The following is a 17,786-nucleotide window of genomic DNA, read 5'->3' on the forward strand; positions in this document are numbered from 1 at the left end:
AAGGGAGTCTATTGCAGTTTGATCATCTGGGGGTGATGAAGCCAAGGAATCCTCTTGGTATAAACAGCATTCTCCCTCCTCCAGCTCTTCAGAAGCCGTGGAGCGTGTGGGAGAGCCTGCCCTGTGTGCTCCCGAGGGAGAGCCCACTGGAGACACCCGGCCGTGTGCTCTTTTCCTGATCCCTGCAACCGGTGAAGCATGTGCCCGGATTACCTCAGAAGGATCCTCCATAGGGTATCCTCAGGCTGCGTTCCGTCCAGGGACCCAGAAGGGTGTGGAGGACGACATTGCATAGCCAGCACCAGGTTCTGTGACAGTTTTTCCATGGATTGGGACAGAAACTGTGCCCATTCCGGTGGGCTGGGGGTCCTAGGCTCTGGGCTGCCAGTTGCGGCGGTGGTGGCAGGGGGTTCTTGGGGGGCTATAGGGGCACAGGACTCACAGAGAGAAGAGGTGTGTTTACGTGGTAGCTTAGCGTGGCAGGCAGTGCAGGCTGAATAATAGACTATGTGGGCCTTAGCACTCTTAGTGCCCTTAGATTTCTGCATGTTCCTAATAGGAGTATGCCAGGAGGGGGAGCAATGCTCAGCAGAGCTACAATTGAAGCAAGCACCTCACCAGAATCAGCCGATGGCCCTGTCCTCAGGAAGGATTAAGCTCCATGAAGATCTTCGCACGCTTTCCTGGGGGGGGGGGGGCTTATTGCGGCCTGGGGGCAGGGCTTATCACGCCGCGGGGGGGCTTAGCGCTAAAAGAGCGGGAAGATGAGTCAGTGTGCCCCCCCTGCTGTGGGTAGTAAAAAAAAAAAAAAAAAAAAAAACACGGCGGAAGGGGAGCCTCTGAGTTTTCCTCCCTCTCCCTACAGTCAGCACACAGCTTGTCACCGGAGGTTATCAGCCGGCTTTTCTGCTAGAGCAAATAAACAGAGCAGATAAACAGCGTGAGTCCCTGAGCCCTGGGCCCTCCCTTCTGCCACCGGGAAATTATCTGCAATACTTTCTGCAAACAGCAGAACTTCCCCCTCCTCCAGCCAGCAAGCTAGAGAAAGTTAACACTGTGTGTGCAGGATCCTTGCTCTTTGCACATAATAAATACTGTAAATGTCCTGGGGGCCTTCCCTGCAGCGTCTTTTCTCCCTATGTCTGGGAAACCAGTCAGGGGGGATCTCACCTACAAACACTGCTTTCCAGGCAGTGAAAATAGCAGAGTCAGCTTGCTGTATCGGTGTCATATTCAACTCAGAGCCTGCAGAGAGGGGCTGAGGAATTGGTGTCATCTTCAACTCAGAGCCTGCAGAGAGGGGCTGAGGAATTGGGCTATAGGGGCACAGGCCTCTACCCTGGGCTTTGGAAAATCAGTGTCTGTGGAACCCGTCGTTCAGCCGAGGATCCAGCGTCGCAGGAGGGGGTACGTGTAGGCAACACTTCACGTTCCCGCCCATTAATGGTAGTGGGAGATCGGTCCCAAAAGGAAACCGTCGCCCTCAAAAAATAACAAACCTTGAAAGGAAGTGCCTCCTACAGACACTAAGCTATAACTGTCTGAGCTTGCCTAGCCCGGCCAGGGGGTGTATACTGCAGAGGAGGAGCTATGCTTTTGCATCTACTTAGTGTCCTCCTATGGATAGGCAGCATAACACCCATGGTCCTGTGTCCCCCAATGAGGCGTCAGAGAAATATATATTTATACCTTCACTTTAAAAGGGGAGTCCGTGATATGGTGATGGGAGGTGGGGGAGGGGGTGGTTATTCTTTTGTGTCATGTATAAGATATTGGTCTTAATTTTGTATGTAAAAATAGTTTAATAAAAAAAATAAAGAAAAAAAGGGGGGGTGAGTATTCCAGATCCATTCACTTCTGCATCGGGAGGGTGAGCGGCACTGGTGGCATCATGTTTACAGATACCTGCAGATTTTGTGCATCTATCCTACTATAATTGTATCAGTAGATGTGAAATTACCATCCCAGCTCAGTTCCTGAAGCAGAATTAATCATAGCTGGAGTACCCCTCTAAAGGGTACTGGTACTGTCGCTGGGGTCACGGAATTCATGACGCACATCCGGGCTTGTTAGCGACGTCGTTGCGTGTGACACGTACCAGCGACCGCTAACGATGCAAAATACTCACCATATTGTTGATTGTTGACACGCCATCCATTTCCCAAATGTTGTTGCTGATTTTGGACGCAGGTTGTTCGTCGTTCCTGAGGCAGCACACATCGCTACGTGTGACACTCCAGGAACGACGAACACCGTACCTGTGTCCTCCGCCAACTAGGTGGGCGTGACTTTCATGCGGCTGCCCTCCGCCCCTCCGCTTCTATTGGACACCTGCCGTGTGACGTCGCTGTGACACCGCATGAACCGCCCCCTTAGAAAATAGGCTGCTCGCTGGCCACAGCGACGTTGCTAGGCAGGTAAGTATGTGTGATGGGTACTAGCGATATTGTGCGCCACGGGCAGCGATTTGCCCGTGACGCACAAACGACGGGGGTTATGCTTTCACAAGCGACATCGCTAGCAATGTCGCCGCGTGTAAAGAAGCCTTAAGGCCATATGCACACAGTGCATTTTAGATGCGATTTTGTTGCAGTTTTGTCACAAATCTGCATGTCTATTCTTATGCCAGCAAAGTCAATGAGAATTCTGAAGTGTTGTGCACATGTTGCTTATTGTTTCCTTGCAGATTTTGTGCAGCATGCAAATTCTTGGTGCGTTTTTGCCCGCGTTTTGCAGCCCTAACAACCATTGACTTCGTTCTGAAAAATGCATGAAAAAAAAAAAAGCACCAAAAACGCGCCTCATTTTTCTGCCAGAAGATGTAGAAAATTTCTGCACCAAATACTCGACATGCGCACATCGTCTAATGCTGGTTTCACATGCAGCATTTTTCACGGATGTGCTTTTCCTTTTTGATTAAAAACATTGCGGACGTTACAGATGTTATTGTTAAGTCTGTCGTGAACTGTACAACGCATTACAAAAGGGTTTTGGTGGTTTTTGTTCCCTTAAATTCATCAAGGTGTGGGTAAGGCATCTTGTTACGTCATGTTTCCCATTTGTTGTTTCACTATAAAAGTGCTCTCACATATCCTACTTTTCGCCGGTTTGACGGATGCGGCGCACGCCAGTACAGTATGATACAGTACAGTGTCAGCGCCACAACTTCCGGGTCACATGCTCCGGTCACATGACAGCATGTGACCAGCGCTTGTTGCGCTGCCAGTGTACTGTATACACTGTACTGGCGTGCACCGCATCCATCAAACCGGTGAAAAGCCGGATGTGTGAGAGCGCCCTTAGGGGTACTTTGCACGCTGCGACATCGCAAGCCGATGCTGCGATGCTGAGCGCGATAGTCCCCGCCCCCCGTCGCAACTGCAATATCATTGTGATAGCTGCCGTAGCGAACATTATCGCTACGCCAGTTTCACATGCACTCACCTGCCATGCGACGTCGCTCTAGCCGGTGACCCGTCTCCTTATTAAGGGGGTGGGTCGTGCGGCTTCACTGCGACGTCACACGGCAGGCGGCCAATAGGAGCAGAGGGGTGGAGATGTGTGGTATGTAAACATCCCGCCCACCTCCTTCCTTCCGCATAGCCGACGGGAGCCGCGGTGATGAAGGTAGGAGATGTTCCTCGCTCCTGCGACTTCACACACAGTGATGTGTGCTGCCGCAGGAAGGAGGAACAACATCGGACCGTCGCAGCAGCGTAATTATGGAATTCGCCAACGCTACACTGATGATACATTTACGACGATTTTGCGCTCGTTAATCGTATCATCTAGGATTTACACACTACGATGTCGAGAGCGACGCAGGAAGTGCGTCACTTTCTACATGACCCCACCGACATCGCAGCTGCGATCTCGTAGTGTGCAAAGTGCCCCTAAGACTCAATAAAACCTCAGCACAAAACCTTTGTACAAAATTTAGAAAAAAAAAAAATGAATGCAGAAAAACATTCATGGCGTGCTTTTAGCGTGAAGGGGCTTTACTTGTCCCGGCATTTATCCAGGAGGAGACACATTTTGTAAGTACTCCGAATGCAAATACTTCACACGGGCGGCGGAGGCTTTCGGTAAGAAGTCTCATTACTAGCACTGAAGACTTTTCCCCACGGCCAATTTCATTTTGATCAGTTCTTTAAAATATGCAGCAATGGCTTTTTTCTGTAAAGGATCATGAAAGGAGCCGTGAGTGTTAATTTGCAGCCGGCTGGCGACACACACGGGTCAGAATTGCTCAGTTCATTACAATATTATGAGCAGAAGTCGTACTTATCCTTCTCACTTGCGGACCAGCCAGGAAGACATCAAAGCATTTCATTCTGTCACAGCCGGCATCACGGTGAGCAGTACAGTATTTCACACTTCCACCGCCATCAGGGCATCAAATATAGTGTCAATGACCCGGGGAAGACATAACATCAAGAACCGTGCATATTACTTGGTAATGTACCTGTTTAAGAACCCAGTTTAAAGCTTTCTCAAAATAGTCTCCAATCCAGTTCTCCAAATTATGCCGGTGTGCTTCCGGCTGTCCCCGCAGCCACGAACGGATCAGAGAGTTCAGATCGGTGTTTTCATCACTTTTCAGGGAGAGAAAATATCGCACTTAATTCAGTAAAGATAACACGGCATGAAAATGGATGAGCAAAACTAGTCCCCCAGGGGGCAAACACGACTGAATACCTCAAGAATATCATTCCCATCCTGGAGATGGTGGCCGGGGAAGCGCTGCTCAAGTCGTGAGTTTCAAACACAAAGTTTACATTAGGACCAAACTGGATCCTCTCCCCGCTGGGCATGGTGAGCAGCCGGTTATCATCCAGGACCGAGTTTAGGGATTCAATCCACTCGGGGTCAATGTCACCGTCACAGATGATCCAGGAGCTGATCTCTATGTATAGATGAAAAAAAAAGAAGATAAGGGTAGAGAGCTTGGAGAAAGAATGAAGCAGCGGCACACAAGGGCACGCGGAGCTGACGCTCTAATAAGGCGGCACACCTCACAGACCCAATCTCATGTTTGTTTGGGTCCCTACTGCCGAAGTTTTTGGATTTCCGTGGTGGTCTAAGTCAGTTTTAGTGTTGATAGTATATTCCCCGGTGGTCTACGTGTTAATATCTGATGATATGCAGACGTTTAGAGGTCATTCTTTTATTCCCTCCTGGCCCAAGACAGAATATGATTTTTCTTTATTTTTTCATATTTTTTAAAAACTTTACAGTTTTTTATTGATTTTATCAGTCCCCCTAGGGGACTCTATGCCTGCACTGTCAGATCACTTCTGCTGATCAGAGCGGTGTTTCAGCATCTCTCTGATCAGCAGAAATGATGTTCTCCTGTGAGTGCTGCATTCTGCTGGCACTCACAGGAACTTCGTCATAACAGCGACAGGGGCCATCAGCTGACCCGCGACTGTCATGAAAACTTATCGGCGTCAATGGAGACAGGGAGAACGCAATCCCAATTGGCATGTGTTGGATCGCGCTGTCAGAGTTTGACAGCACGATCTATCTAGTTACAAGGAGGGAGGGGGTATCTCTGATCTCCAATCCACCTGCGCCTGTTAGCTGTACATGTTGGCTGATCAGATCACCTGTAGGCTTTTTCATGGCTGGGTATCAAAATTGGGGGAGGAGCACATGCCAATTTTTAAAATTATTTATTTAAATAATTTAAAAAAAAAAAGTCTTGTGCGGTTGCCCTTATTTTGATGAACAGGCAAGTTAAGCGTACGGCTGGGGGCTGCAGCCTGTAGCCGCCTGCTTTATCAGGGTATCATAATATGGTGGGACCCTATGCTAATTAATTTATTTTTACACCACTATAGGGACACAGACACAGCCAATCACACACGCTGTCACAGGCGGTGGGGGTGTGGATTGACTGCAACCAATCACAGACGCTGGGACTGACTGTGGGCGGGGGAAGAAGTGAATATGTATGACAGGTAATGAGCAGATTCGGAAGCAACGTGAGTCGTGCGGGAGACTCGGTAAGTATAACTGTCCTGTCTTACAGGCCCCCCTAGCCCTTTCTACCAACATTTTACAGCCCAATGTTCAGGTCCCCATAGACCTATATGGGGTTTGGCGTCCAGGCAATGATGATGTTCAGGTGTTCAATCGGGTCCCAAACCTGATTTTTTTTTTTCTTCTAAGTCTGGCCGGGCCCACTGAACCCAAACATCTGCAGGTTTACCCATGTTTACCCCTAATGAGTTTATTTTGTTAAAGTTTAAGTGGATTTCATTATATAGTTTTCACTCTGGCTGTGTACAACTTCTCCATGTATGATGCTGACTTATCATAAGCAGGCAGCAACACTCAAAGGAAAGTTTGTCAGTGTGTGAGGTGTAATGACACAACCTTGATGTCCTGGTTTAATCTCCTGCATAAGACAGTGAGGGGGACGTGCAGTGCTCTTGAGTTTAGCAGTGTCATATTACAATCCCTTTTATTAGCTCTCCTCCTCTCACAGCACTGTCAGCTCTGCTGTACTGCCCCTCCACCCACACTATGTGTTCAGAGCTGCATCAGTATCCCACTTATGTCCACTGTGCTCAACTTGTGCTCGCTCTTGAGGAGACTAGAGCAGGATGTCCTTACATCTCACATAGGAGAATTCCAGAACAGGCAGGCTGCTCCTGTGTGAAACATTTGTTTTATACACGACCAATCTTATGTCCATATTACATTTATTTACAGAAATTGTTTACAGTGAGCTCAACCCTGCTATATTTTGGTGGACCTCCTCTTTTCACTTATCCCTGCATTTAGCAGAATCTGCGCTACATAAGCCAAATCTCCTACTTAAAAAGGTATGCCTAGGCCCCGTACTATTCATTTTTCCGCTCTCCCTTTCTCCCCCCCCCTCCTTTTTCTTCTCTCATACTAAACTACTATCTTGCTCTCTTTCTATATGTGTCTTTTTGTCTCTCTTGTCGTTGTTTCAAATGCATCAAGACCATACCTCTTATGGTTTTTATGTTATTTATTTGTATATATGTAAATATTGTACATTATTGTATAAAACTGATTACCATTTCTTTCTTCATCCTAGTGACTAGGCGTGAAAAAGGCCTTATTGGGCCGAAACGTTCCCCTGTCACATTTCAATATAAATAAAAATACAAGAATTTTGCAAAGAATAAACCTTGTTCTTCTTTTTTTGAGAGTGCAATGTTGTAATTTTGACCTGTGTGAAACATAACAACAGCCTGATCTAATTGCAGGGTGATTAGATGTTGTCGCGAGCATAGCAGACAGTAAGTTAAATAGCTGACACATGTCCAGAAGGGCAGTGTGGGGGAAGACGTAGTACAGCAGAGGTGACCATGTTATGACAGTTAGGCCTAAGCCACACGGCAAGAAAATCGGTGCTAGTGGAGTGCGATAAAACATCGCATTCTACTCGGACCAATTCTAGCCTGTGAGTCAGCGCACATGAGCGATTATGTTCTCAGCCCTAATCGGACCGAGAAAACAATCGCAGCATGCTGCAACTGTAATGCGGGACTCTTTTCTCTGGCACCCATTTAAGTGAATGGGGCGAGAGAAAAATCGCACTGCACTCGCGGTACACCGGTGTACTACGCGTGCAGAGCGAGAATCGCAATAGCCGGCTATGGAGGAGAGAGGGAGAGAAATCCCTCCCTCCCCTCCGCCGTTCCGGCCTGCCCCTCCTCAGTGCCAGCCCGCCCCCCGCAGCTGAGGTCCGCTCGCACAGTCGGACCTCAGACGCAGGGATACTAGCATGACACTTGGCTGCTGCTGTGCTGCCAGCGCAAGCCGAGTGTCATGCGAGCATCGCACTAGTACCCAGTGTAGCCCCAGCCTAAGAGAGCTGACAGAAAGGTTTGTAATGTGACACAAATGAACTCAGCTGCAATGCCTCTCCCCCTATACTGACTCATGCAGGAGGTGAGAGCAGGACATCAGGTCTGTGTCATTATATACGTCTCACACACTGAAAAATTTGCTATAAGTTATGGTGGGGGCGTGTTCTTTTCTTCTTTGAATGTTGTTGCCTGCTCATGATTGGTCAGCATCATACAGGTAGAAGAAGTACACGCCCCGCAGTGAAAACTGCCTGATAACGTTTGTTAGATACAAGTGGGTGTTAACTCATTAGGTTCCAAACATCTTGACTGCTAATATCTCCACAACAGAGAAGTGAAATAAGAAAAATAATAATTTATTCCACTCTGAAGACATTATTACACCATGTGTCCAGTTCAACATAAAAAGAAGGGAATTTTGTTTACTTACCGTAAATTCCTTTTCTTCTAGCTCCAATTGGGAGACCCAGACAATTGGGTGTATAGCTATTGCCTCTGGAGGCCACACAAAGTATTACACTTAAAAGTGTAAGGCCCCTCCCCTTCTGGCTATACACCCCCAGTGGGATCACTGGCTCACCAGTTTTAGTGCCAAAGCAAGAAGGAGGAAAGCCAATAACTGGTTTAAAGACCAATTCAATCCGAGGAAACATCGGAGAACTGAACCATACCACATGAACAACATGTGTACCCGAAAAAACAGAAAAACCCCGAGAAAACAGGGCGGGTGCTGGGTCTCCCAATTGGAGCTAGAAGAAAAGGAATTTACGGTAAGTAAACAAAATTCCCTTCTTCTTTGTCGCTCCATTGGGAGACCCAGACAATTGGGATGTCCAAAAGCAATCCCTGGGTGGGTAAAAGAATACCTCATGATAGGGCCGTCAAACGGCCCTCTCCTACAGGTGGCCAACCGCCGCCTGAATGACTTATCTACCTAGGCTGGCGTCTGCCGAAGCGTAGGTATGCATCTGATAATGCTTGGTAAAAGTAAGTAGACTCGACCAGGTGGGTGCCTGACACACCTGCTGAGCCGTAGCCTGGTGCCGTAATGCCCAGGATGCACCCACGGCTCTGGTAGAATGGGCCTTCGGCCTTGAGAGAACCAGAAGCCCAGTAGAACTGTAGGTTTCAAGAATTGGTTCCTCGAGCCCCCGAGCAAGGGTGGATCTGGAAGCTTGCGACTGTTTACGCCGACCAGCGACAAGGACAAAGAGTGCATCCGGGTGGCGCAGGAGCGCCATGCGGGAAGTAGAACCTGAGTGCTCTCACCAGAACCAACAGATGCAAATCTTTCCGAAATTGATGGACTGGACGAGGACACAAAGAAGGTGAGGTGATATCCTGATTGATATGAAAATGGGATACCACCTTAGGGAGAAATTCCGGAACCGGACGCAGAACTACCCTGTCCTGGTGAAGGACCAGGAAGGGAGTTTGTATGAGAGCGTTGCTAGCTCGGAAACTCTCCTAAGAGACGAGACCGTTACTAGAAGGCCACTTCCCGTGAAAAACGGGAAGGGAGACATCCTTCAAAGGCTCGAAAGGCGGCATCTGGAGAGCAATTAGAACCTTGTTCAGATCTCAGGGCTCTAACGGCCGCTTGTACGGAGTGCTGAGAAGACAAACTCCCCGTAGGAACGTGCGTACCTGAGGAAGTCGTCGTTTCTGAAAAAATACAGATAGCGCTGAGACTTGTCCCTAAAGGGAACTGAGCGACAACTCATTTTCCTACCTAGATTGCAGGAAGGAAGGAAACATAGACGATGCAACCGGCCAGGGAGAAACACCCTGCGCCGAGCACCGAGATAAGAACATCTTCCACGTCCTGTGGTCAATCTTGGCGGACGTTGGTATGCTAGCCTGTCTCATGGTGGCAACCACGTCCTGAGGTAATCCTGACGACACTAGGTTCCAGGACTCAATGCCACACCATCCGGTTGAGGGCCGTAGAATTCAAATGGAAGAATGGCCCTTGAGACAGCCAGTCTGATTGGTCTGGTACCACAACATCCTCGGCCAATTTGTAGCGACGAGGATGGCGCGGCCGCAGTCGGTCTTGATCTAGCGCAGTACTCTGGGCAACAATGCCAGAGGTGGCACCTAAGGTAGCTGGAACTGCGACCAATGCTGAACTAAGGCGTTTGCCGCCAGAGCTCGATGATTGTGAAACCGTGCCATGAAGCTGGCACATTGTTGTTGTGCCGTGACGCCATTAGATCGACGTCCGGCCTCTGTCAGCGGCGCCAGATCTCCTGAAACCCGTCCGGGTGAGGAGACCATACTCTTTCGGCCACACCTCAGCGACTTAGGAAGTCAGCTTCCTAGTTTCCACACTTGGGATGTGAATTGTGGATATGGTGGATGCCGTGTCTTCCACCCACATCAGAACCTGCCGGACTTCCTGGAAGGCTTGCCGGTTGCGCGTTCTTCCTTGGTGGTTGATGTATACCACCGCTGTGGAGCTGTCCGACTGAAGTCGGATATGCTTGCTTTCCAGCCGCTGTTGGAAGGATTGTAGGGCAAGATACACTGCTCTGTGTTCAAGAACATTGATCTGAAGAGTGGACTCTTGCTGAGTCCACGTACCCTGAGCGCTGTAGTGGAGAAAAACTGCTCCCCACCCTGATAGACTCGCGTCTGTCGTAACTATTGCCCAGGACGGGGATAGGAAGGACCTTCTTTTTGACCAAGAGGTGAGAAGAAGCCACCACCGTAGAGATTCCTTGGCCGCCTGAGAAAGAACGACGACTCTGTTGAGGGACGTCGACTCCTCGTCCCATTGGCGGAGAATGTCCCATTGTAGTGGACGCAGTAAAACTGCGCGAAAGGAACTGCCTCCATTGCTACCATCCTACGTAGGAAGTGCATGAGGCGTCTCAATGTGTGCGACTGGTTCTTAAAGAAGAGCTTGCAGCCCGTAGTGAATGCTGTTTGTCTAGCGGCAGCTTCACTATCGCTGAGAGAGTAAGAAACTCTATGCCTAGATATGTTATCGATAGGGTCGGGGTCGGATCTGACTTTAAAAAGTTGATGATCCACCCAAAACTCTAGAGAGTCTCCAGCGCAACGTTCGGGCAGTGTTGGCATGTTTCCTAAGAGAGTGCCTTGACAAGTAGATCGTCTAAATACGGGACCACAGAGTGACCCTGAGAGTGCAGGACTGTGACTACTGCTGCCCTGACCTTGGCGAAGACCAGTTGGACTGTCGCTAGCCGGAAGGTAGAGCTACGAACAGAGGGTGTTCGTCTCCTATAACGAAGCGTAGAAACGCTAGTGCTCTGGATCAATCGGCACGTGTGGATAAGCATCCTTGATGCCTAATGATGCTAGGAAATATCCTTGGGACCTTGAGGCGATGACATGGCGGAGGGATTCCATCCGGAACCGCCTGGTGTCCACGAGCTTGCTGAGCATTTTTAGATCCAGAACGGGACGGAACGGCCCGTTGTTATAGGTACCGCAAAGAATTTGGGGTAAAAACCGTGACCTTGTTCCTGAAGAGGAACGGGGGTCATCACTCTTTCTGCCTATAGAGTGCACCCTGTTTGCAGAAGAGCAGCGGCCCGGCCGGGAGGTGGAGAAATTCTGAAGAATCGAGTTGGAGGACGAGAAGTGAGCTCTATCCTGTACCCGTGAGACAGAATGTCTCACACTCAATGGTCATTGACCTATGGCAGCTAAATATCGCCAAGGCGGGAGAGCCTGCTACCGACCGAGGCCGCAAGTCATGAGGAAGCCGCCTTGGAAGCGGGTTTTCAGACTGTCGCTTTTTTTGGGCGAGACTGAGCCCGCTAAGAATCTTAGCTCCTCTGATCCTTTTGAGTCCACATTGGACGAGGAAAAATGGGACCTGCCCGAGCCTCGAAAAGGCCGAAAACCCCGACTGCCTCTTGCTCTGTTGGGGTTTGTTGTGTCCGGGCTGAGGAAAGGATGAATCCTTACCCCTGGACTGTTTGATGGTTACATCCAACGCTCACCAAACAGTCGGTCAGCAGAAAAAGGCAACTGGTTAGGCAACCTTTTTTGGAAGCAGAATCTGCCTTCCATTCACTTAACGAGCAGACCAGGCTCTGCTTAAAAACACGGAGTAGCGGAGGCTACCGCCGCACGGTTCGCAGAGTCCAGGACAACCTGAATCGCGTAAGAAACAAATGCAGACATTTGAGAGGTTAAGGATGCCACCTGCGGCACAGATGTACGTGTAACCGTGTCAATCTGTGTAAGACAAGCTGAAATAGCTTGGAGTGCCCCAAGGGAGAGAATGCCGGAGCCAACGGTGCGCCGACAGCGTCATAGATGGCTTTCGACCAGAGATCCATCTGTCTGTCAGTGGCATCTTTGAGTTTGCAGTTCCATCTCCCACTGCAACTATGGATCTAGCTACAAGCCTGGAGATTGGAGGATGCCGCTCGGGACATTGGGTCCAGTCCTTGACCAAGTCAGGGGACAGGGATAACGTGTATCCTAAGCCGTTTGGAGAAGCGCATATCTGGATAAGCGTGGTGTTCCTGGACTGCCTCTCTGAAGGCAGAGTGGTCCAGAAAAATACGTGAAGCTGACTCCTCCACTGGAGGAGCTGTGAGAAATAACCCACATTCTATAGATGGACGCTATAAGATTATTTACTATGGCGTCACAATCAGGTGTATCCAGATTGAGAGCGGTCTCAGGATCAGAATCCTGAGCCGCTACTTCCGCCTCATTACACAGCGAGTCCTTCTGTTAGGACCCTGATGAAACCGAGGCCGCTCATAGCGAGCCCCTTAGGCTGTCTGGGACTGACGTCCGTGCAGAGCCGTGACTCTGGGATGCGTGTGACATTCCCGGAGCTGTTAGTTATTCACACTGAGGGGGGCCATGGATCAATGATTCAACAGTGCCCATATTGTGAGAGACATGTCCGGACTGCTAGGCTTCTAGTATCATAGCCATAGTCTCAGAAAAACTGTCAGTAAATACTGCAGACACCGTCCTCATCCCCTGGCCATCAGTGCATACAATGGGAGTCTATGTACCTGCCGGCCGTATAGCCGTACATGCTGTACCAGCTGTATAGAAAAACATGTGGTTCTGCACCTTTGTTTTACACAGAGAATATGCTGATAACTCCTCCGCATAATCCAGGAGGGTATATACAACGTGCGACCAAACAGTGCAATGTATATAGTACAAGCATATCTATAAGTGCACTTCTGCACTAGTGGGGTTAGCACCACAGGTGCTGCTTAACGCCTGTTACAGCGATTGTGTGACTATCAGAATGCCAGGGTCTTCCACACTTGTCTCTGTATCGTACAGAAACTGACACTAATGGCTGCCGGTGTCCTTGTAGAGAAGGAAGCCGTGGGCGTGCCTGAGAAAGTGCGGGAATCCGGATTCACAGTGCACACAGTGAGAGGGGTGGAGTATGCAAAACATACTCCAGCTCTCAGCTCTGCTCTATGCAGCGTCACGCCCCTACCCTGACTGTCAGGGCTGTGGGCGGTAACGAAGGGAGACTAGGCCCAGAAGCCGGGGACTCGAGTTAACAGCGCGGCCGCCGTAAAAGCGCGGGCCGCGCTGAAGTCCCCGGCGCACCACAAGTGCCAGCCGCGCCGCAGTTCCAGCGGCCGGCGCGACCGATTCATAGAAGTGGCCAGCGTCCCGCCCCTCTCCTGACTGGCAGGTCTGGGGGCGGGAACGAACGGAAGCAGGCCGCAAAAAGCCGGGGACTCTAGTTATCAGCGCGGCCGCCGTAAAAGCGCGGGCCGCGCTGAAGTCCCCGGCGCACCACAAGTGCCAGCCGCGCCGCTGCCAGCGGCCGGCGCGACCGATTCCTGGAAGTGGCCAGCGTCCCGCCCCTCTCCTGACTGGCAGGTCTGGGGGCGGGAACGAACGGAAGCAGGCCGCAAAAGCCGGGGACTCTAGTTATCAGCGCGGCCGCCGTAAAAGCGCAGGCCGCGCTGAAGTCCCCGGCGCACTACAAGTGCCAGCCGCGCCGCAGTCCCAGCGGCCGGCGCGACCAATTCCCATAAGTGAGCCTGCTTCAGCAAAGCTGAATGAGGCCATGGCACAGGCGCCGCAGCGCTGATGTCCCCCGGCGCACTACAACACCCAGCATGCTGCGGTGTGAGCGCCAAATGCACGGGGACACAGAGTACCTTGAGGAAGCAGGGCCATGTCCCTGATGTACTCCGCTCCATCCAGCATCTTCTCCAGGGGCTGTAGATGGAGCACGGTCTCAGTGCCTGGAGACCGGTAAATCCCACTTCACCCAGAGCCCTGTAAAAAGGGATGGGGAAGGAATCAGCATGTGGGCTCCTGCCGCCGTACCCGCAATGGGTACCTCAACCTTACAAACACCTCCGACATACAGTGGGGTGAGAAGGGAGCATGCTGGGGACACTATATGTGTCCTCTTTTCTTCCATCCGACATAGTCAGCAGCTGCTGCTGACTAAAAAGTGGAGCTATGCGTGGATGTGTTGCCTCCTTCGCACAAAGCACAAAACTGGTGAGCCAGTGATCCCACTGGGGGTGTATAGCCAGAAGGGGAGGGGCCTTACACTTTTAAGTGTAATACTTTGTGTGGCCTCCAGAGGCAATAGCTATACACCCAATTGTCTGGGTCTCCCAATGGAGCGACAAAGAAATTTGAACCAATAATTTGATCATTAAAGCATTATAAACCTAACTATACCTAAAACAGTAACATGCCATTATATAGGACCATCTGTGTTTGGCAGAGGCTGCTGGGACTTCTAGTTCTATGCTGCATAGTGCAAGAACATCAGTATGAGTGAGACACAATATTAATGCAGAAATGATTCACCTTGAGGCTCTCGGACGACTTGCCGCGCACTGTTGGTCAGGACTCCATCCGACCACTCTCTGGTATCCATGTCTATGTGTCCGAGCAGCTGATGTCTGGGCATAGCTTTAGGATTCATGGTATACTGTTTTACAACCTTTCCAGTCTTTCCAAGAGCGGCTCGTAACATGCGCCATAGGGTAGACTTGCCGGCACCACTTGGCCCAACAATTACTACTCCCATTCTTTGGCGCAGCTGCTCATATAACTCCAGAGCTTTCTTAATCTGTGCAAATGGAAAAAGTGGCAAAAAGTGAAGAGAACAGTAAAAGATTAAAAGACAAAAAAAAAATAGAACCATGGCTGTCAATAACTAAATCTCTAATTGACGCACAATTGAAGGGCAAGCAAGGTTAGATAGAGGCATGTCAGAATTTTTTATTCCTTAGGGTCCAGGTCGTAAGACTGTTGTAATGAATAGGCAGATAATACCAGCGCCCGGTCAGCTGTGAAGAGGCAGGGTTAGTGGGGTATGGACTCACGTTTTCTATAAACCTATACAATGTTCTGCTCATATCTCATAGAATCAGCCGAGAGCGATGAACACAGACAGAAAGGAGCAAGACACAGCTCAGGGCTTCTACCTCTATGCTAGTGATTGGTGGAGTCTCCAGACGTAGACCAGTACAGATCAAAACTTCTCTTGGGTTCCTATACAATGTCAGAATGTTGGGTTTTTTTTGTCTTCTTTTAATTTTAGCTATGCATTACTATATTGGCACAGTGCTGGTGAGGACGAGAAGGGGACTTGAGACACTAGTAGGTGATCAGTCGGGGCTGGGGTCGCGGTGACCAAGTGGGGGCTGGGGACACGGTGACCAGTCGGGGCAGGGGACACGGTGACCAAGTGGGGGCTGGGGTCACGGTGACCAAGTGGGGGCTGGGGTCACGGTGACCAAGTGGGGGCTGGGGTCACGGTGACCAAGTGGGGGCTGGGGTCACGGTGACCAAGTGGGGGCTGGGGTCACGGTGACCAAGTGGGGGCTGGGGTCACTGTGACCAAGTGGGGGCTGGGGTCACGGTGACCAAGTGGGGGCTGGGGTCACGGTGACCAAGTGGGGGCTGGGGTCACGGTGACCAAGTGGGGGCTGGGGTCACTGTGACCAGTGGGGGCTGGGGTCACGGTGACCAGGGGGGGGCCATAATAATGAATGAGGCATGGGGGAGAGGTCACAATGATCAGTGGTACCAAGGTCAAAGTAATTAGTGTGGCAAATGGGAGGAGCACAATTAACAGTGGGGGCTGGGGTTGAAGTGATTAGTAGATGTCCCAGTGATCGGGGGTGAGGGTGTCTCATGAATCAATAACGGTCCCAGTGAATTAACAACCATTAATGGTAATTGTGAGAAAACTCATCAACCATAGCACTATGAGCTCAGTAATCCATCCTCACTAACCATAGTAATGAAATGAACTTACCTGGCTTGGTATGATTTCTAGATTTGCTTCCTCAAATGCATTCTGTAAGGCTGCGCTTAACTCTATGTACTCCACATCTTTAAAATCAATTCCAGGGAAAACGTCCTTAATCAATGCATCGCATCGGGAGCAGTCCGCGAACGTCAGCTTGGACATGGTATTAAGCCTCAGAGCCTGAACCACAATGTGGCTTTCACCGACTGGAAGGTAAACAGATTTGTCACATACAGATCACATGGGACAGGATTGATATATAAAGAAAGATATGACCAAGAAAATATGGAGCACACAAAACACAGACTTCTTAGAACACTTAGAAGCCGTAAGACAGAGCTACTGAGCATGAGCGACCATTAACCATGGTCATTAGGCCTATGTTCTGAGAGAACAGCAGAGGGCGCCATAGCATGTGTATATCAGCAATATCTACAACATTCTCATTAAAGGGGTACTCAAGTTTGGAAGTTATGCCTTACCCAAAAGGATAAGGGATAACTTCCCCGATGCTTGGTGGTTCGACCGCTGAGAGCTCCACTGATTGCGAAAACCAGGGGTCTTTAGTGGAGCGAAGGTCGATCATGTGAACCACCGCTACCTTAATTTTTATGGGAGCGCTGAACATCAGCTCAGTATAGCACTTGTCAAGGGAGAAATTTGGGTAAGACTGCTAATGGAGTCTTTGTTCAGGGCAAATCCAAAGGATGGGTACAAATCAGCTATCTGTACAGATATATTAAATTACTCAGAAGCAATGACCACAGAAACTGTGTTCACCCTTTGAGCCAGCATAGGCGTCTGGCCCGTGTATTGAATTGCTCAAGCATTAATACATCATTTCAGCCTTGAAACATATTTACAAACCTTCTCCATTTGCTCACACATACTAATAAAGAATAATTAGGGGGGAGTGCGTATAGGTAGCATTGGGAGAATGCATGAAATCATATATCATCCCAGATGGTACATTCCTTTCTCACACTTTGAAGACAGTAAGCGAAGATGAGATTCTGTAGAAGTGATGCATGGGAGTATGGGCTCACCTGCCTCATCCTACAGAGATTACATTCCTTCTACTGTGAATTTTACTGATAAGGCTCCCAATTAACTTAATGAATATCTCCCTTGACCATAGTTCGTTCATTTGTACCTTGGTTTCATCATCTTGTTGGTTAACCCTTTCCTGAACATACATCTGGGGCTATGAACTAGGTTATAACCTATTGCAATTGTTATATAGGCACAAATATTCATGCAATTACATTTATACATGGATTATTTACATACACAGATAATCTTATTACATTTGAACAAACAACCTGTAGCCCAGGCTACCTTCACACACTCAGTTATCTCCAGAGCTGCCAATAGGAATGAATAGAGCAGCAGTTCACATGATCGACCTTCGTTTCATGGATAGCGGAAAACTTCCAAACTCGAGGATATCCAATTTAAAAATGTTATACATTTTGCAAAATCTAATACTTATTTGAGGGAGAATACTTTCAATTAAATGTCTTTGTAGAATCATCATCACATTACAAATAAATACTGTGGTTGGGAGTCTAAAGAATGAAGGCACACCTCTAATTCCAAATACAACTTTTACTATGTTAAGTTAGCTGTAGCATAGCCCATTACCGCCCTTTACATCCATGTGGTAATGA

The 17,786-nt window shown here is 49.3% G+C and overlaps 1 protein-coding gene across 3 annotated transcripts in view; it reads right to left on the bottom strand.

Moving 5' to 3' along the window:
- DYNC2H1 (dynein cytoplasmic 2 heavy chain 1) overlaps positions 1–17,786 on the bottom strand; it is an 852,364-nt gene that overhangs the window by 527,312 nt on the left and 307,266 nt on the right. For all 3 annotated transcript variants that reach the window (XM_075337457.1, XM_075337458.1, XM_075337455.1), the window contains exons 37-40: positions 16,123–16,322; positions 14,664–14,928; positions 4,699–4,906; positions 4,466–4,595 (exon numbers count right to left, since the gene is read on the bottom strand). In XM_075337457.1, the coding sequence (XP_075193572.1) occupies positions 4,466–4,595; positions 4,699–4,906; positions 14,664–14,928; positions 16,123–16,322 (803 nt within the window). The remainder of the gene's footprint in view (positions 1–4,465; positions 4,596–4,698; positions 4,907–14,663; positions 14,929–16,122; positions 16,323–17,786) is intronic.

This window comes from Anomaloglossus baeobatrachus, chromosome 2, assembly GCF_048569485.1.
Source record: "Anomaloglossus baeobatrachus isolate aAnoBae1 chromosome 2, aAnoBae1.hap1, whole genome shotgun sequence".
NCBI classification, from domain to species: Eukaryota; Metazoa; Chordata; class Amphibia; order Anura; family Aromobatidae; genus Anomaloglossus; species Anomaloglossus baeobatrachus.